The 21,607-nt window shown below is 43.0% G+C and overlaps 1 protein-coding gene across 3 annotated transcripts in view; it reads left to right on the forward strand.

The window, feature by feature from the left end:
• LOC103722593 (prolyl 4-hydroxylase 1) overlaps window positions 1–21,607 on the forward strand; it is a 68,445-nt gene that overhangs the window by 15,643 nt on the left and 31,195 nt on the right. For 2 of the 3 annotated variants that reach the window (XM_008813197.6, XM_088719748.2), the window contains exon 3: window positions 17,383–17,435. In XM_008813197.6, coding sequence (XP_008811419.1) covers window positions 17,383–17,435 — 53 coding nt within the window. Of the gene's footprint in view, window positions 1–17,382; window positions 17,440–21,607 lie in introns of all 3 variants that reach the window. The other variant, XM_008813199.5, reaches the window with a different exon arrangement.

Raw genomic sequence — 21,607 nt, forward strand, 5'->3', positions numbered from 1 at the left:
CCCAATTAAAAACCACCGGTCAAAACTGCCAAACTTACCTTAGACACCGACTGGTTAATCAATTTCGATTTGATTACTTAAATGACTCGAGCTACACCTCTGAGCCTAAATCAAGTTCCATCTTGGTCTAATCAAAGACATGGACTTGATCCATCTACAACTATTGTAAATTGACTTAGAATTTCCTTGACCTAATCTAATTACTACTTAATTAGATTTGATCAATTAATTCTATTTGTCCATGTATGATTCTAACCTTAGGTCTAACCCAATCCTAGAAACTTGATTCAAGCTAACCCATATGCGCAAATAATTATGCAATGTCAATTAATTGAGTTACAATTCTATTTCATAACACTTAATTCTCAATTAAGTTTAGACTTATGAAAGTTTTGATCATTGCATATTTCTTTTTAATTACATATTAATTACAATCTTTCAGTTCTTAAAACATATTTTCAGATCTGAGTTTTTGTAATTAATCACATGTAATCAGATTTAATTCATGTTTAAATCATTATATTTAATATTCATGCATCACATATACATAACAACATGAATTAATACAAACAACATACATCTTATGTATTTGTTTTTTCACTTTTATTTTCAGATCTGATTTGTTCATTAAAATCAGAGATCGTATGAATCATAAATTTTATTTAGATCTAATCTAAACAATATTATGATTTCAGATTTATTTATGTTACAAATCTTAACACAAACATGCATCATATGCATTTAACATTTCAGATCTAGTTAATCATGCATAATCAGCAATTAAATCAATCATAAAAAAAATACTTTAGATCTAATCTAAGCATGCTCATGATTTCAGATTTAATTGCAAAAATTAAAACATGAAAGTTTAAACATGAACCTGGCTCTGATACCACTGAAAGTAGATCCTAGGTTCTTCGGTGTTAAGCATGCTGATTTTTTTTTTTTGAAAACCATGGCTGAACCTGATCGGGTTGCCTACGTACCCCTTCATAAGGGGGATCAAGCCATACATAGTTCTTTTTAAGTTTCAAAAACGCAGCGGAAGAATGAATCAAACAATTTAATTCATGCATGCTTACAAGATCAAATCTAGAAATCAGCACATTAGGAACACATAGGATTATGCCGGAATCGTTTAAACAATTATGCTAAAACTTTTATGCATGATTAACTATCAGATCTGAAACTTAAGAACTCTATTCCAATTAGTCTCCGAATATCCATCGAATGGATTCTGGAGATATCTCCGTGAGGAGCCCTAAAAGAGGGTAAAACCTCGGAGAATCGGACCTAGATCTTGATACCATAATAAATGATTAATGCTAGATTAATACCTTTTATGATGGATGAAAGTTGTGGATCTGATCCTTGACTTCGCAGCCACGCACACGAATGGCCTCTACGAGAAGTACACGCGAAGTTCCTGAAGAGATCCAATCCTGCGGAGGTGCTAGCTTGCGCAGAATTTCTTGAGGCTGAAATTTGATCTTCCCAACGCTATCAACTTTTGAACCGCCTTCTTGGAAGAACTTGGAGGAAAGGTTTGGAGGGATTGAAGAGGACTTAGATCTGATCTAAAGACTCTTATTAGGGACCCCTAACACTAATGGCGCGATGGACTTAGAGGAGGAAGAAGTCAGCTAGATTGAATGCAGAATTTTTCCATGCATGAACTAGGGTTCCTCTCTTTTCTTTTCCCTTTTTTCTTCTTCTTTTTCTCTCTTTTTTCCTTTTATTCGACCACCAGCTGATGGAGGTCCTTTTATTGTTGCTATCCTCTCTAACTTTATGCCAACCATCCCATATTTGTGGAGGATTTTGTGGGGTTTTGAATTTTGAATTCAAAATTCAAGTTCATGTGCCATTACATGATGAAGCTTGATCTAATCTAAACCATTCATCATGTTGCCACTTTCCTCTTTCAATTTCGAAATTTCCATGCCCCCAATCAGATTAGAGGGTAACGTGGTGATTTTGTGATGATTAAATTCGAAATTCAACCTTAATTAGAAGTGAGATAAAGATAAGGATGACATATGTCATGAAGAGAGAGAATTTGATCTTATCCAATTTTTTTCATGAATTTATCTCTCCATTTCGACCCATCTAATGATGAAAGAGGTCTCTGATGTTGCCAAGTGTCCCATGGCACCATTAAATAAATTAAATTAATTTTTAATCATATTAAAAATCAATTTATGGCGCCATGCATGAATATGTGACAAGTGGATTTCAAGATCCGAACAGTTTCAGATCAAACCCATTTAATTTAATTAAATCCTAACAATTAGAATGATCCAATTACCATGGGTTGAACCTAATCCAATTAGGTCAATCCCTAATTAAGCACAAATTTAATCTAATTTAATTTGGTCAACCTAAGTCCTCTTGATTCAGAATTGAATCTAATTCAATGTGGCTCATCCTTAGTCTAATTACTCAATCCAATTGAGTTCATTAGCAATCTAATTACTAATTAATCCTCCGATAATTACTTTAATTATTTTATAAGATAATTTGCCAATCGAATTAACCAAATTACCCCTGAATGATTCTTAATCATTCATCAGCCTTCTTGATCAATCAGAAATCTTCTATGCGTGTGACCTCATAGGTTCGAACCTAAGCCGGTAGTATAGGAACGACTTCCTACACTAATCGATGTGACCATCTAGCAATGGTACCCGACGTCCGGATAGGCCGAATATATGCGAAACAAATATTCTGAAACCCTGAACTATGGTTACTGTATTATTCAATCCCTTTGACTCCTAATGCCAGGATGATTTAGAGCTCATCGTCAACCCTATAATTAGTACATCCATTATGTGATTAACTTTAGATATCCCGTGACTCCTCACTGGGATTACCCTAGCCAAGGTTTTGCTAAATTAATCACAAGACATTATCTCCTGTTTCCAGGAGGGGTCAATTCCATCTCGACTCACAACTGACTACGCAAGTACTTGACTGCACTCAGTGACCTTCCGTCACTGAATTAGAAATCCAGGTAGTCCGGTACCAAAGTACAATGAGTTGCTTGCCAGTCACAGGTTGCGGTCTCAGGTCAGAGGGCCAAACTTATACCCATATCCACTCAGAACATCTCTTGACAGTAGAGCGTTCCGGAATTGGTCATGTTCAGTGAAATGTACTCCTATATTTTACCTGTGTGGCATACCAGTGTCTCCACACTCCTTAGTTAAAAGGACAACCAACGTATATGTCACACAACGACCTAATCTCGATAATGCTGTCGTCCTTGTAACAACATATCATTTGGTCGCGAACTAGTTTAAGGACTCGAAGATAAATCCTCCTTTATCATTAATAAGTCCTAAGGACTTCATCATATAAGAGTCAATTTGAAGATGTAAAATGATGAATAATGCCAAAAAATACTTTATTGATTTGTCAATTCGTTTACAAAATTTAATCATCAACATGCTGACGATTGACATTTAGGATACAATTCCCAACAGAGCCAATTACCATGCTAGTTGGCTTGCCTTTATACATGGGAGCTAGTTACTTTAGCAGCATAAATTGATCAAATAGTGATTGAGGTTTATCATACCTAATATGGCTTGTATAAATGGGAACGCCTTTTGATATTCTTTCCATTCAGCCACGAGTGATGGATGGCTTGTGATATTAATAAAAATTACGATCATTTAGCTAGATTTTGCATATTATGCCTTTGAGTTCCTTTGTTCCACACTTTATTTCACTTATCATTAATTCCTCTTTCTGTATCTTTATATTTGTTATTTTATTAGTCCTTGGAAGGAATACAGAGCTCATTTGACTACTGCAAGGATGCAACTTTGTCTAAGACTGATCTTAACCTTGAAAGATTTTTGGGGTTCATTTGTGCTTTAGTATCAAATCTTGATTGCTCATGCTTATTGAAGATAATCTCTCCCATGGTCTGCCGAATTGGGCAGTTTGACCCAGTTCGTGCAGTACCGAGCCGACTCGGTATGAAATTGGGTCGGTTTGCCTTGTTTATTCAGTTCCGGCCCCGACTCGGCCAGAACTGATACCGAACAGGCGAAACCGAATTGGTTTGCCTTGTTTATTCGCTTCCAACCCCGAACTGGTCGGAGAGGGTGCGAGCCAGCTTGGAACCGGCCAATTCCGTTTCGAACTGGATTGACTGTTTTGGGTGGTCTGATGCCTAATGATTGTTGTTGGGAAGGCCTGAGAAGCCTTCCCAACAACAATTCACAAAGAGGTGTCCTTTCGCTGCTTCCCATTTCCAACTACTCTAAAAACAACACCGATTTAGGCTATCAGAAGAAAAATCCAAAGCTAAATAAGATGTACGTTTTCTCCTCTAAGCTCATTCTTTCTTTTTTCAGGACTTGAAAAAATGAGATCAAAAATTGCAAAATAAGAAAAGATCATGCCAAAATTTTTGATTTCGACTTAATTTTTATATGTGTTGGAGATCTATGGACAATCTACATGCTGACATAAAAAATTTTAATTTTTAGATTATATATAATTTTTAAAAATTAAAAATATATTTTTAGATTAAAAAATATTTTTTTAAAATAAATAAAAATTAAAAAAATAAAATCAAAAATGTATTTAGGGTTTGCAAGCTACTCTCCATAAAAATTTGGTGTTCATTCATTCAAGTTTTGATGCGATCATGTGCACAGTAGCTTAGGCCTAAATTTGAAAATAATTGAGAAATAGGTACCCTTTGATCCAAGCCTGAGGGCCTAAAAAAATATATATAGTATCCATTGTTGGATTCTACATAGATCTGAGCTAAAATTAATTTTTTAAAATATTAATATTTAAAATAATTTTTAAATTCAAAAAATATTTAAAAATATATAAATAATACCAAAAATTATAAAAAATTAGTAGTATGAATTACATAATTCAAAGTAATTTTTGAGGTATAAATAATATTTATCTGAATTTATGATATTTAAACATATTTTTTAATTTAAAAATTACTAAAAATATATAAATAAGTAAAAAAATATGGAAAATAATGAACTAAGACAATAATGGACTTTATGTGCAGCATACTATCTGAACTCTTGGTTCCAGTACAGCGTACCTGGAATCGTATTGATAAACTTCTATTCGCTCTGGGTAATGTGATTTACAAGATGGAACTAAATCTAAAAGTCGCGATCCTACTTTTAGCAGAGGTAAGCTAACTTAAGTGACATGTGTAACTTAACTGATATCTTCTATTATTAACATAGTACAACACGGTTCTTTTTCATAGACCAAAATATTTAAAGAGGGCAGCGATAGCTTTAGAGTCTCTGCAGCTGTTGTAAGTAAGAAAAGTATAAATGCAGGTATGTTACACATCAGGAGGATATTTACTTGGCGTTAGATGGTTACTAATATGCTACTCTCTTATATGTAATTTTTTCAATATTTTTCAGCTGAATGGTGGATTCATTTTGGGCCGTCTGCGAAAAATCTTAAGCGGCTAGCTATCCGGATCCTCTCACGGTCTCATCTAGTGGCTGTGAGCGTAATTGGTCCACTTTTGCCCTCATCCACAGCAAGTAGAGGAACCATTTTACAAAAGCACCTTAATTACCTTGTATATGTTCCCTACAATCTAAGGTTGAGGCTGAGATACATTCATGAGGAAGTGGAGCTCAAGTACACAGATTCGATTCATAGTGTTTTCGTTGATGATGAGGATGATCCTATGATTGGATAACTTGTGGACCAGCAATAGGAGTCGGAGCTTGATGAGGGAGGATCACCTTCACGACCGGCTAGTTTCGTAGCCAGCGAGGCTAGAGTCGATGTAGGAAAATGGGCTGAGCGCAATATTCCACTCATCCTTCCAGTTGATCATCGAGGCCAGGGTCGATGTAGGAAAATGGGCTGAGTGCAATATTCCACTCATCCTTCCAGTTGATCATCGAGGCTAGGGTCGATGTAGAAAAATGGGCTGAGCATAATATTCTACTCATCCTTCCAGCTAATCAACCAAAGTCACAGGGGAGCCAGTCACCACATGGCTTCTCGTCCGAGACATCCTCTCAGAGATATGATCGAGGGATGTTTAGACGAGGCCACTATACTATCCGGTCGACTCGATCAGGAGGGCGACATACATTCTTCCAGCATAGCCAGGCAGAGAGAGGCATGAAGGGTAAGAAAGCAGTTGCCCAGCATACTAAAAAAGAAAAACAAAAGGCACCTATAGACGGGCACCGATACGGTACAGCTTATAAAAACGGTTTCGATCCAAACTGGGTTGGAATCGATTGGTTCCGTACTTGTACCGGCACGAACCGGCCTGGTTCGCACCGGTACCGACACATTTTTCCTGCGTGTGGGTGCGCGGGGAAGAGCGCCCGCTCGCGGGGCAGCGCGCCCCGCGCACGGGGAAGAGCGCCCATGCGGCTGGAGCCCGCGTGGGCCTCTTAAATGCCACAGAGTGGCTTTAAGCCACTCCGTGGCATTTAACGCGTCCGCGCAGACACGGTGAATTTTTTTTTTGGGAATCGCGCCCGCGCGTGGTTCCTCGCGCGGGGCACCGTGCCCATGGGGGCTGGCAGCCCGCGTGGGCCATTTAATGCCACAGAGTGGCAGGCATTTGACGCGTCCGTGCGGACGCGGTGAATTTTTTTTGGGAATCGCGCGCGGACGCACGAGTGGAGAACGCGCGCCCATGCGCGATTCCCCGTGCAGGAACCACGCCCACGTGCGATTCTCCAGCAGGAAATCTGTTGTGGACCCCGCAAGCCACGCCGCAAGAGGAGCAACAACCGCACACCAACTGAGGGCCAAAGTAGCTATGCCAACCAAGGAGGGCCATCGGGCCACAAGAGGCCAACGGAGGGTCAAGCCAAGGCCAACTACTTTGCTTGGAAAGCTTTAGTCAAGCCCTTTCACTCGGCCAAGCACGCCCAACCTCGGCCGAGCAAAACGTGCGGCCATGCATGCCCAAGCCTCGGCCAAGCATACCCAACCTTGGTCGAGCCCACCGCGCACGCAGCCCCGCCAAAGCCATGCTGCACCAAATCCTGCCGCAGCCAACCTCACTTGCTATAGTGCGGCGAGGTTCTTGGGCAAGAACCTCGCCAGCTACAGTGCCCGCGTACAGCCAGCCCGCCAGCAGCCTTCTACAGTGCGGCGAGGTTCGGCAGCACGAACCTCGCCTGCTACAATGCCCGCGCACGCCCAGGCTCTTGCGCGCCCAGGCCCGTGCCCAGCAGCGCGCCCAGCAGGCCGATCGCCCGCGCGCCCGCTCGCCCGCCTGCCCGCCAGCCCATGCGCCAGCGTCCGCCTGCCCACGCCCGACAGCCTGGCGCGCGCCCAGTCCCAGTACCACCCGGACTGGTACATGTCCAGCTGGGACGCGCGACCCGGCCAACCGAGACACGCGTCCCGTGCGTCCGGTCCGCGAGTCTCACGCCATCTCAGCCGTCCATCCTCTTCCATCCAACGGCCAAAAAGCAAGCCAAGGTCCAGCCGTGGGAGGGCCCTTCTTGGGTGATCTTTAGCCATTCATTTCATGCCAATCAACGGTGGAAAAGCCTTGGATCCATGTGAAGACAATTTGCCATATTTTCCTAAGTGGAGTTACTTAGTTTTGTCTATGGCTTAGCCTATAAAAAGAGATGTAGAGGACCATTGAGGGGGATCCAGAGTTATTCTAGAGTCATGTTGTTTTGTCGGCCGTAAGGCTTGGGCGGCGTTTGTGTCGATTTCGGTCCTTAGATCCTGTGTTCTAGGACTTGGGCTAGTGGTAGATCCATCAATCTCCACTAGATTGGGCTAGAAAGAGATCTCTCAATCTCTTGCTAGATTTCTTTTGCTTTCTTTATTCTTGTCATTTGCTTTCAATTTAGAGGAATATAAATCAAGTTTGCTTTCATTGTTGATCTTCTTCTTGTGTTATTCCACTGGGCGTTGCCTACAATCGGTCCATCGTCATCGTTTTTGATGGCGCACATGAGGAGCGCAAGGAACGAGGCTTGGTGAGGGCTTTGGACCATGAGCCCCCATCAATTTGGTGCTTTCATTGCGAGAATCCTTCAAGGAGGTAATGCTTGGATACCAATCTTCCAGATCTGAATTTGCTTTGCATATTCTTTTAGATTTAAATTTAAAAATCAGATCATAGTTGTGGTGGAGTTCATAAAAATTCTGCATCCTATGTTGGGCTTGAATTTGTATTCGATTGGGGGATTTTTAATTTTTGTTTTTATTATTGTAAAACCTCTGTCGGAGGCTGATTGAGTGGTGTACACGTCAGGTGGGTTGGTTCATCCTTTAGGTGACAACCGCAGGAGGTTTGGGGACTGGTTTGAGAAGTTTCTGTGTTGCAGAAAAATTCTGCAGCAAGGTCTGTGTTTGGATTGTTAAAAACCGGGTTTTTAGAAGATTTGATTTTGATTTTTTGTGGAGAGTTTCAGAGCTTATTAGTCACTGTAATAGGCATCTTTACGTGTTGATTTGGTTCTGTTTTGAGGAAGATATTGGCTGCTGAAGTCAGTAGACTGCTGCAGAAATTTTCTATGCAGCAAGTCTTTGGGGCTTGGTTGAGTTCTGATCTTTGAGAGGTAGAGGGGCTGTCGTCTCAGAGTTTGAGCGTCCTAAAACAGAGGGTTAAGAGGAGATGGAGTCCCCCCAAAATAATAACCACGATAGGAGGTTAGAAGCCCTTGAAGTTAGTTCGGCAAACCTTAACCGGGCATTGGAAACTTTGTCCAATACTATGGCTGAAATAAGGAGGGAGAACAATGCCAACATTGAGAGGTTGGAAAGGAGGATGCTAGAGAGGGAACACAAGAGGGTGCAAGAAGAAGTGCCTAGGTCGCATGCCGCACGGCAGGGCCGGGCAAGGTATGAGAGCGATCCATTAGTATTCAGGATACACATCATGTAGATCATGATATGAGGCACCATGGGCGAATGGGAGGAAGGATAGAAGCCGAAGGCTTAGTATTTGAGAGGTGGCTCGACGATGAGCGGGTTAGTAATGGCCATAACAATCATGATGAGGCCGATAGTGAACCCGAAGAACGTCCCTTCCATGCTCAAAGGCCTCATGGCTGGAGAGAACCCATGGCAAGGAGAGGAAGAAACATGCGGGGTAATGACTTTGGAGATGATGACTATAGAGGTCCACGGCCTAGAGAAGAAGGGTTTAGGAAACCCAAAATTGACTTCCCAAAGTTTGGAGGAGACCTATATAAGTGGCTTGACAAGGCGGATCAATACTTTGACATTTATGATATCCCATGGGCTGATCGGGTGACCCTAGTCAGTTTCCACTTAGAGGGTAGGGCTAGCCGATGGTGGAGGTGGATCCGGGCCTTTTATGAGAAAGAAGGGAGAAGGTTGGGGTGGACTGCCTTAATGGACGAATTCATGAAACAATGGGGACTATCCCCCGTTGTCAATCACCATGGTCAACTTGCAAAACTTAAACAGGAGGGCAAAGTCCAGACCTACATCGATGAGTTCCGGCAATTACAAACTATGGTCAGCGGATGGTCCGATGAAGCCTTGCTTGGTACCTTCATCGACGGCCTCAAACCGTGGCTAGCTAAGGAGATCAAACTCAAACAACCAACGCGGCTACAAGAGGCGATGCGCATGGCGGAGATCCTACACCAAAGTTACAATCCGGAACGACGTACAACCAAGGATGGTGCCATCAGCAAGTTCACCAAACCACAACCATCCAAGGTAATTTTCAGATCCAAAGAGATAACTTCAACAGGTTCCAAAAATCAGCAAAGGGAGGTAAAGAAGTTGTCACGTGATGAGCTGCAAGATTACATAAAAAAGGGGCTATGTTTCAAGTGTGGTGAAAAGTGGAGTTGGGAGCATCGTTGCAAGACCGGCCAAGTCTACGTTCTTGATGCAAGCAGCGACAAAGAGCCCGCTGCATCTGAAAATTCAGACAACAGCAGCGAGGAGGAAGATCACCCCGAAGAGACCGAACCATGTGCAGAAAATCAGGATGCTGAATTGTCACTCAATGCACTTTGCGGCGCACCAAAACCATCTACAATGAGACTCATGGCTTGGATCGGCAAGCATGAGGTCTCCTTGTTAGTGGACAGCGGCTCTTCTCACAATTTCATCAACTCAGCAATCATACGAAAGGTTGGACTCAAAGGTACATCGGTATCACCGTTTGAAGTCAAAATTGCTAGTGGTGAAAAATTACTATGTGCTGAAATTGTTAATAATGTAAAGATGAATGTACAAGGGGTGAGAGTTAAAGCCGACCTACATGTACTTCGATTAGTCGGCTTAGACATTGTATTGGGAAATGCATGGTTACGTAGTCTAGGTCGGGTGGTGACCGATTTTGACGCGATGATCATGGAGTTTAAACTCGGTGGCAAAAAGAAGACATGGACGGCCTTGAGCAGCAAGGAAGTATGGCCTTGCGAGGCCAACATGATAGAGAAACTTTGCAAAGAAGGGGCTAGTTGCTTTGCCGTTGTTATGGCTAGCCCGAACTAAGAGGATCCTCTTCAATCCAGCAGCAGCAAGTACTTGAGGGGCTGCCACCACCAATTCGGAGGGTGTTAGAGGCTCATCAAGGTGTCCTCCAGAAGCCTACTTTCCTCCCGCCGCAACGAAGCTTTGATCATCCAATTCGGATGAAAGATGAGACTGCTGCGGTCAATGTTCCACCATACAGGTACGCACACTTTCAAAAGGGAGAAAATTGAGCGCCAAGTTGATGAAATGCTTAGCCAGGGGCTGATCCGACATAGCTCGAGTCCCTTCTCCTCACCCGTTCTATTGGTGAGAAAGAAGGATGGCTCATGGAGATTCTGCACCGACTACCGAGCCCTTAACGAAGCAACCATCAAAGATCGTTTTCCGATCCCTACGGTGGACGAGATGCTCGATGAATTGCATGGTGCCAAGTTCTTCACCAAATTGGACTTACGAGCCGGCTACCATCAAATCAGAATGAAAGAGGAGGATGTGCACAAGGCAGCCTTCAGGACGCATTCCGGCCACTACGAGTACTTGGTGATGCCATTCGGTTTATGCAATGCGCCATCAACATTCCAAGCGGCCATGAACAAAATTTTCAGACCCTACTTGCGGAGGTTTGTCTTAGTATTTTTTGATGACATCTTGATATATTCCAGATCCATGGACGAGCACCTTGAGCACTTGGAGATTGTTCTACGCACCTTGGAGGAACACCACTTTTACATCAAGCCTTCAAAGTGTGCGTTCGCGCAAGCAGAGCTCAAGTACTTGGGCCACATAATTTTAGCTGAAGGAGTACGTGTGGATCTCAGGCCATGCTCTATTGGCCATGGCCGAAGGATATCACGGCCCTAAGAGGATTTTTGGGGCTAACAGGCTACTACCGACGATTCGTGAAAGATTACGGGCTGATTGCAAAGCTGCTGACCACCATGCTGAAAAAAGGAGGTTTCATGTGGACCATCCAAGCGCGCAAGGCATTTGAAGACCTCAAGGAAGCTATGACACAAACACTAGTACTTGCCTTGCCCGATTTTTCCAAACCATTCGAGGTCTACACCGACGCGAGTGGCGAAGGTATAGGTGCTGTTTTGGTGCAGGAACGACGACCCTTGGCCTTCATTTCCAAAGCATTAGGGCCAAGGAAGAAGGCTTGGAGCACCTACGCAAGAGAATTGCTGGCGGTTGTACATGCGGTGAAGATTTGGAGGCCATACCTTCTCAGCCGACGCTTCACCATCATCACAGACCAGCAAGCACTTCGTCATCTACTTCAACAGAAGATAGTGACTCCCGAACAGCAAAAATTTCTTGTAAAGTTGTTGGGTTTCTAGTACGACATCATCTATCAACCCGGCAAAGAAAACAAAGTGGCTGACGCCTTGTCGGGAAGGGAGAACGACCTGATTTTGTGGGTGGTTGAAGACATGAACGAGCCGCAGAATTTTGCAGCAATCAACGGCGTTGATTGGAGGATTTGGGACCGAGTTCGCGAGGCAACAAAGCTTGACGCTCGAGCGCAAGAAATCCAAAAAAAACTTGATGCAGCTGCTATGGGAGTTGCAGAATTTAAGGTACGCGACAGTCTGATTTTTTACAAGGGAAATGTCTATGTCCCCGACGTCCCCGACTTGAGGAGGAACATCGTAGACCACTTCCACAACAGCAAGGAAGGTGGCCATTCAGGTTGGCTTCGCACCTACCTTCGTGTAAAGCACTTCTTCTATTGGAAAGGGTTGAAGCGCGACGTCAAATCCTTGGTGGCCGAGTGCGAGACATGTCAGAAGATTAAATATGATCCACGGGCACCAACTGGACTGCTGCAACCTCTTCCCATTCCGAACATGATATGGGAGGATCTGACCATGGACTTCATCGAGGGTCTATCGACAAGCAAGGGCTACGAGGTGATCCTAGTGGTGGTTGATTGGCTAAGTAAGTATGCACACTTCATACCTCTTAAACATCCTTACACATCCAAGTTAGTTGCACATGCATTCGTGGAGACCATTGTTCGACTCCATGGAGTACCAAGGAGCATCGTCACCGACCGAGATCGAGTCTTCATGAGTACTTTCTGGAAGGAACTGTTCACCTTGCAAGGAAGCAAACTAAAAGCCAGTTCCTCTTACCACCCACAGACGGACAGACAGAGATAGTCAACAGGACCTTGGAGCAATACCTGCGCTGCTTCTGCCATGAGCAACAATCACGGTGGGAAGATTTCATACCCTGGGCTGAATAATGGTATAATACTTCCTACCATTCATCCATTAAATTGAGTCCTTTTGAACTTGTGTATGGGAGACCCCCTCCACTATTGACTACATATGAGAGGGGCACGGCCCGAAGTGAGGAAGTTGAGCAGGAATTATTGGCAAGAGATGAAGTCCTAGCAAATGTAAAAAGAGAGCTCCGGAAGGCACAAGAAAGAATGAAAAGGTACTACGACCAAGGCCGCCGAGAAGTTGTCTTCAACCCTGGCCAGTTTGTCTACCTAAAGCTGAAGCCCTACCAACAAAAACCATTAAAAGATAAGTTCAACCACAAGCTATCTCAAAAATTTTATGGGCCATTCAGAATCATAGAACGCATCGGAGAGGTCGTCTACCGACTGGAGTTACCCGCCTCATCTCAGCTTCATCCAGTCTTCCATGTGTCGTGGCTCAAAGAGAAGGTTGGTGACCCAGCGTTAATTGCACTGGACTTGCCCACATTTGATGAGGAGGGCCGGCTACTTCTTCAACCAGTTGAGGCCCTCAAGTACCGCATATGGCGATGAGGCCGAGAATGACGCAAAATTTGGCAAGTCTTGATTCAGTGGGGCGGCTTGCCCGAGGAAGATGCTACATGGGAGGACTACGACGAGGTCTCTCAGAAGTACTCCAACTTCATCCTTGAGGGCAAAGATGTTCTTCAAGGGAGGGAGAATGTTGAGAACCCCCGCAAGCCACGCCGCAAGAGGAGCAACAACTGCACACCAATCGAGGGCCAAAGTAGCCATGCCAACCAAGGAGGGCCATCGGGCCACAAAGAGGCCAACAGAGGGTCAAGCCAAGGCCAACTACTTTGCTTGGAAAGCCTTGGCCAAGCCCTTTTACTCGGCCAAGCACGCCCAACCTCGGCCGAGCCAAACGTGCGCCCATGCATGCCTAAGCCTTGGCCAAGCATGCCCAACCTTGGCCGAGCCCACCGCGCACGTAGCCCCACCAAAGCCATGCCGCAGCCAAATCCTGCCGCAACCAACCTCACTTGCTACAGTGCGGCGAGGTTTTTGAGCAAGAACCTCGCCAGCTACAGTGCCCGCACACAGCCAGCCCGCCAGCAGCCTGCTACAGTGCGGCGAGGTTCGGCAGGACGAACCTCGCCTGCTACAGTGCCCGCCTAGGCTCCCGCGCGCCTAGGTCCGCGCCCAGCCGTGCGCGTGCGCCTGCCCGCCAGCGCGCCTAGCACTGGGCGCGCCCGCCCGCGCGCCCCCACGCGCGCTAGCGCGCGCATGACAGCTTGGCGCACGCCCAGTCCCAGTCCCACCCGGACTGGTACACGTCCAGTCGGGACGCGCGACCCGGCCAACCGGGACACGCGTCCCGTGCGTCCGGTCCGCGAGTCTCACACCATCTCAGCCCTCCATCCTCTTCCATCCAACGGCCAAAAAGCAAGCCAAGGTCCAGCCGTGGGAGGGCCCTTCTTGGGTGATCTTTAGCCATTCATTTTATGCCAATCAACGGTGGAAAAGCCTTGGAACCATGTGAAGATAATTTGCCATGTTTTCCTAAGGGGAGTTACTTAGTTTTGTCTAGGGCTTAGCCTATAAAAAGAGATGTAGAGGACCATTGAGGGGGATCCAGAGTTATTCTAGAGTCATGTTGTTTTGTCAGCGGTAAGGCTTGGGCGGCGTTTGTGCCGATTTCGGTCCTTAGATCTTGTGTTCTAGGACTTGGGCTAGTGGTAGATCCATCAATCTCCACTAGATTGGGCTAGAAAGAGATCTCTCAATCTCTTGCTAGGTTTCTTTTGTTTTCTTTATTCTTGTCATTTGCTTTCAATTTAGAGGAATATAAATCAAGTTTGCTTTCATTGCTGATCTTCTTCTTGCGTTATTCCACTGAGCGTTGCCTACAATTGGTCCATCGTCATCGTTTTTGGAGGCGCACGCGAGGAGCGCAAGGAAAGGGGCTTGGTGAGGGGCTTTGGATCGTAAGCCCCCATCATAATCGCGCCCGCGTGCGGGGCACCGTGCCCATGCGGGCTGCCAGCCCGCGTGGGCCATTTAATGCCATAGAGTGGCATTTAATGCCACTCTGTAGCATTTGACGTGTCTGCGCGCGCGGACGCATTGTTTTTTTTTGATGTTCGCATATGCGGGGCCGCGTGCGTGGCTTCGGTTCGGTACGGGTTCCAAGCCGGTACCGAACCGGAACCGTACCGGTATGCCAGTACAGTTGGTCCGGCGAACCTTGCCTGCAGCCCTAATGAAGAGTGTCGAGGAGTTAACTCTCTTTGATTCAGAGACTAGGATAGCAGTTTTGGTGGTCATGAGTGAGTGGAGGATAAAAGACCACCGTTTATGCGACGACCATTGGGTGGTCTTCGATTTACCGGTGAGTCTCAATTTACGTATGGTACATAGGATATGGACCACAATGCACGATCTGGTAACGCCCGCGAGGATACGATTGCATATTGGAGATGGGCTCGTTGAGGTTATTCAGGAGGATATGATGCAGCTGCAGATGACCTCGCATGTGGAGTAGGATCCATAGATGTATCAGGTTCCGAGTCGTATACTAGATTCTATTTTCGCAGCCACAAATAACCTATGACCCATATGGATACGGATATGGATATGGTGTGTTTGAGGTATCTTCCAGTGGCTATTATCCTACGCAACCTAGAGCATCTCATGAGTCGGATTTTGCTGCCGGTATATTCGGATGAGCTCCTCCACAGCTGTATTATTAGCCAGAGTATACCTCTTAGAGCCAGAGTTTCAACGAGAGATCCAAGAGTGCTTATAACCTGGCGCACGTTTCTTATGGATGAACGTACAAGATTATAATGCCGCTTGGTTAGAGAGGTAAGTTGATGTGTCTTTTGATTATTCTAATGATCCGATTTTAGATATCGGTATGTGTGATCTTTAAATGTATGTAATTGATTGTATTATTTTATAATTTTTACGTCACTACTTGATTTGAGAATATTTTGTATTGTTTCTTGTAGCATGCAACATCTTACTAATCATTTTATGTTTTGTATCATTTTAAAACAATAACATCCATTATTTAGGTTAAATTGGAATCATAGAAATATCAAAATAAATCAATAAAATACTAAAAAAGCATCAAATTAGACTTAAAATCAAGGTCCGCCGTACCGGTACCGGTCGGCGTACCGGTGGCCGGCCGGACCGGTACGGTACCGGTCCGGTCCGGTACGTACCGGCTGGTACCGGTCCCGTACCGGCCGGTACGCGGTGGTTTCAAAAACCACAGCGCGCGGCGCTGTGGTTCTAAAAAAAAAAAAAAAATCGTACCGGTGCGAACCGGCCGGTTCGCACCGGTACGAGGTGCGTACCGGCCGGTACGGGCTCCGAACCGGCCGGTACGCACCCGTACCGGCCGGTTCGGTTAAAAAACCGGAAATACCGGTTTTTTATCCGTTCCGGTACCGGTCCACGGCCGGACCGGTACGTACCGGCCCGTACCGGCCGGTACGGACCGGTACGGCATTCCATGCTTAAAATTATTGAAAAAGTTCAAAGGAATGATTACCAATTAAATATTCTTAAAAACTCAAAAAAAAGGGCGTGCCGGCCTGTGAACTGGTATGCCTTATTCGTACCGATTCGGTACAGTACTGAATCGGTACCGAATTGTACCGGGCGTCGATCAGTATGGGCCCCGTTACCGGTTCGGTGGACCTTGCTTTCTTCTTTGCTCGTATTTCAACCCTTCCTGTTTGCTAGTTAATTTGTTTTCTCCTTTCTCTTCTCTCCTTGCTTTTTCTTCCATTTTACCCATTAGATCTTCGTGTTTCCTTTAGATGTCCCTCTTCTATCTATCTATCTATATCTATATCTATATTTATATCTATATCTATCTACTACCTCCAAACTGCTCACATACCAAAAAATCATGTGATTTGGAGACCCTTAGTCTATGCATCATGTGGTCGGAAAACATGTATTGTTTCATGTTATGTAAACTATCCAATGTTGTTTAAAATATGATGCAATTGGAAATTCAAAACACCTCTATTTATCTATCTATCTATATATGTGATCTAATATCTCTAAACTACTCGTGGTCAGAAAACATATATTGTTTTGTATTATGTAAACCAGGGTATGCCGTACCAGCCCGTATCGGCCGGTACGGGCCGGTACGAATCGGTCTGGGCTAGGACCGGTACCGAATCAGCGTGGGATGCGGTACTGAGAGCTTTTTATTAGAAAATTGGTCGGTACGACTGTCGTATTGGTACGGATCCGGTACGTACCAGTCTAGGCCGCTACCGGTATTCTGACCGGTACCGGTACGACGGATCTTGATGTAAACTATCCAATTTTGTTTAAAATATGATGCAATTTGAAATTCAAAACACCGCATAAGGTATGGAACTCAGCCTATATAATGGTGAAAACGATCAGTCTTTTTTATCTCATGTCTTGTCAATTGCCCTATTGACTTTTTGTACTTTTAACATTCATTCGGTTGTTCTTCTGTTTCTTAGGATGTTTATAACTTTGCCAAGTTTAATATCTTTCATATGCCCCTTTGTTTTGTAAACATAGCCCTGATGATCTTTTCTATTAGAGTTACATATTGAGATCAATTTATTCTAGTGTTTCATTCATAATTGATACTATAATCCTTATCGTACAACTACTGGTTTCAGGTACTTCACATTGGGAGAATGACAAAGATGCCACTGTGCTTCGTCTCGGATTTGTCTGTCGGAACTCTTAGTTTTTGACCATACACTTGCTATTGATCTATACTAGTTTTTTCATCTGCTAAAGTTCTTTACTAATTTTTTCATCTGCTAAATTCACCATGTTAGTATTGTACTTTTTAACATCTGCATGTTGTAGTTTTGCTTTGAGAAAAATGTGACATCACTAATCTATATTCCTATTGTATCGAATTCTTTTGTTTGGGTGACTATGAACTTTGTTTCCTCTAGATTGGTGAATTAGTTCAACCATACCAAGTTGAACATGAAAAGGTGTCTGTTTTTACCAAATTCTTCTATCACGTGTTTGATGAATCATATTGAGTTCAGAAGATAATTAACTGAGTTTGAGCATCTAATTCACTCTTGAACTTGTTTAAGTTGAAAGAATAGTGTAAACTTTATATCTTTCATACTCCTTATAAAGTAAATTAGGGAGACTAGAGTCGTAAGGTCGATTTTTTTAGGCTTAGCCACAATATAAGCTAGACTTGTAGATGAGTATAGAATTTTGTTTCCCAAAATATTGGTATACCTTTTTGGGTGGATCCAGCCAGCCAGGAATTCCTTTCAAGGAGGGCACCATTATCATCTAATGGTTGATTAACACATCTTAATTATATTTTATTTTATTATAAGTAAACATAATCATAATAGAAAAATTTCTTAAAAGTTCAGTCTAGCAATGTTTAGGCATTACCATCAATCATAACCTCATTTATGATATAATCTGTACAAGCAACTACAACAACATGCATTAGAGCTTAGCACAAATAACAAGTATTATTACAAAAAAAAAAGAATACAAATAGAAGAAAAATAACAAAAAAATGCATACCCTGATTACAAATCACTCAATCAACCTGGAGTTGACCATTCAATGATGCATAAGCTGTATCCAATTAAATAAAGTTGAGTAGAGGATCAGTTCAATTACACGAAAAAGGCCTTAACTACAAAATAATAATGACGATGCAGCAACAAGTATAATGAAATATATATTTTTTAATATTCTAGACAGGCAACCGTTCTTCATAATATTTGAAATAATAGAACAACAATGTTAAAGTGGACTCTACTCTGCAAGTCCATTTCATATGAACCAAAACTACAAAAGTTTAGTTAACAATGGGCCTTATAAATTTCCTTAAAAATAGGTTGACAAGTAAATAAGCATAAACTCATAACTCAATCATCTAAGTCTCTTATGAGAAACTTGATCATGAGAGCAATCAGGATTTAGTTTAAATGAAATTTGGGAGTTGTCTTTGACAATTAATTTCGAATTAGGCTTGAGTGGTTGGTAGATTGTAAGCCTTAATAATCTGAGTACGTTAACAGTGATCTTATTAAAGAGCAGTATTACAAATCTCAGTGAGTTGTAACTATTGTTATATTAATTTTTAAATATTGTAAAGTTTAGCAATTAATTTCATACAAAATAAAAATTTATGTACAGGTACTAAAGATGCTAGGGGACTAACCTTTCATCCTACGTTACTGGTATGGTATGGTATGGTATGATATCGATATGCGGTATGCCTCTTGGTGTTGAAACGTAAAAAATGAGGTGATGTACCATGTATCAGCATAAACTAGTGGTCAGAGGCATATTGGTGTTGGTTCCATAATAGTATAGTACAATATGTTATGACCAATGTTATTTGGTATGTATCGGTACTTAAATCCTTGATAGCTCATTCACTTGACTTGAGTGTGGGTATTATAGAGGAGGGCAGGGAACCGAACAACACAGTCATGTCCTTTGACTATATGGATGTTTTGGATGAGAGGAGGGGGGTGGGGAAATGGTTGTACCCAAGGAATGCCATACCGGTCCGTACCGGCCGGTACGGGCCGGTACGTACCGGTCCGGTCCCTGACCGGTACCGGACACAGATGAAAACCGGTATTTCCGGTTTTCTTCTGTGAACCGGCCGGTACGGAGACCGTACCGGCCGGTACCGGCCGGTACCGCTTGGTACCGGCCTCGTACCGGTGCGAACCGGCCGGTTCGCACCGGTACGGTGTTTTTTTGGGGGGGGGGGGGAGAACTACAGTGCCTCGCTGTGGTTTTTTTTTTTTTTTGATGGGAAAGAAAGTGGTCCGGACCGGTACCGTACCGGTCCGGCCGGCCACCGGTACGCCGATCCGGACCGGTACGGCGGACCTTGGTTGTACCACTCTTGGGGAAAAAGAAAGAGGAGGAAGAGGGGGGGGGGGGGAGATTGGTGTTGCGCATTGGCCATTAGTTTGGTGCGTGCTATCTCTCACATATTGAAGAAATTGTGATGGAGTGAGCAAGAGCAAGGCAAAGAGAGCAAGCAATGGAGACAATGGTAGCGAGAAAGACTAATGGTGTTACTGAGCGGCTGAGTGGTGCACAATATCACACAGGTAGCAGATTGGTTGATTAAAATTGTTTTGGAGCACAATCCTGATGACTTCAAATCTTTCCTATCAATTTAGGTCTAAAGCTGAATCCATCAACACTTGTATTTTATGAAATATGATTTCAAAACCCACTAGAAAATAGCTGCAATATGAAGTCTGAAAACTGTAAGAAAATATATAATATATAATGTACTTCTCATCAAATTAAAGAAAGTTAGAAAAATAATTATAATAAATAACTCAACTAAAACTAAATACATTATAGTCTTCTGCTTTATGGCTCTCATCATGGAGATCTTCTGGGTGTCTATTTGTTTGCTGCATCACTTGATCTCTAAAATTTGATGGTGGAGACTAACAATTTATAGGATCACTGGTTTTGAGCAAGCCAAGGTAAACTTGTCCATTAATATCAAGATCGTGGAAAATTTTAGAATATTGAGTAGCAAAAAGCTGTGGGAGCACTAGCTAAAAGATCAGGACACACATTTATTGACTCTGCTCCAATCAGATCTTATGTTGAATTTTTCTTGAGTGGTTTTTCATATCTAGAACTTCTGCCATCGAGGTGTTCAAGTATTTCAACTTTAAAAACACACGTATTTATTGTCGAGATATCGGTAGATAGTTGACCTTCAATTTTCTGGTTGCAGTGGATCTTCCATGTTTTTCCTTTCATCAAAGGGGTGGTCTTCTTTTGCATCCTAGTCTTTTGAAGATTCTGAAGAGCTACAAACATAGTGATAGCTCACCCTTTTCTTTGTGCTGAAACAAGTTATAACATAATCAAGTTGCCCCTTGAGATCTTCCATTTTCTTTCATCCTCAACATGTTTGCTTTCAATTATTGCATGCCACCAATGGCTCAATCTAGTCATTTGACTTGTTCTTCAAGTTGTTGGAGCTTTGGAGTTTAAAATGATTTGGGAGTTTTGAGAGAGAAGAAAGAATCCAAATATTAGGTTTAACGTTTGTACAGTTCATCTGCATATTTATGAAATATGATGTTACCAACCCATGTCACCTACAACATGGTGTTTTGCTACAGTATTCTAGGATATGTTTTGATAAAGGTTGATACTTTTTAATAAAGAGCACAAAAGATAAGCAATGCTATATGTTATACCACTGTTTGTATGACTGCAAAACATGGTATATGATATGAATTGATACTTCTTGTTATGTAAATGACAATGTGGGCAATCTTGGGAGTTGGGACTGACATACAGTAACAACTTAGGGCTAATAGGCACATCATACAGTCTCTTGGAGGAGGGATGTGTCCTTGTATCTATAAGAATGGATATTCTAATCAATTCTATAGCTTCAAATTGGAAATCAAATCATGTATATCTATGTCTCATGTCATAATTATTCAAGAACTACTATCTTCATTATACAACTCCATCGATTTCTTGGCCATGGGCTTGGGATAAAGATATTATTCTATTGTAAAACAACTAGAACTTATCATGCATATTATCCATCATATTATCATCCTATATACAACTACAACTCCATCGATTTCTTTAGTAATCTGTACTATAAAGTTTTAGTAAAGAAATTTGACATCCTCAATGGCCTGAACTTGCTCCTCTTAATAAAAGCATAAAATATAGTCTTTTTTTCCTAATATCCAGACCTAGTCTGATTGACCTCCCATAGGATTGGTGGCCCCAACTCCTTTTCCAACCTCTCTCTTAGCCATCTCAACAAAGAAAGGGGGTCGCCTTCCACATCTCTGTTTCTTTTTGTGGCTTTCACTGGATATAGGA

The sequence above is a fragment of the Phoenix dactylifera genome, chromosome 4, assembly GCF_051530095.1.
Source record: "Phoenix dactylifera cultivar Ajwa chromosome 4, Ajwa_hap1_PhDact_Kaust_v1.1, whole genome shotgun sequence".
In the NCBI taxonomy this organism is placed as follows: Eukaryota; Viridiplantae; Streptophyta; class Magnoliopsida; order Arecales; family Arecaceae; genus Phoenix; species Phoenix dactylifera.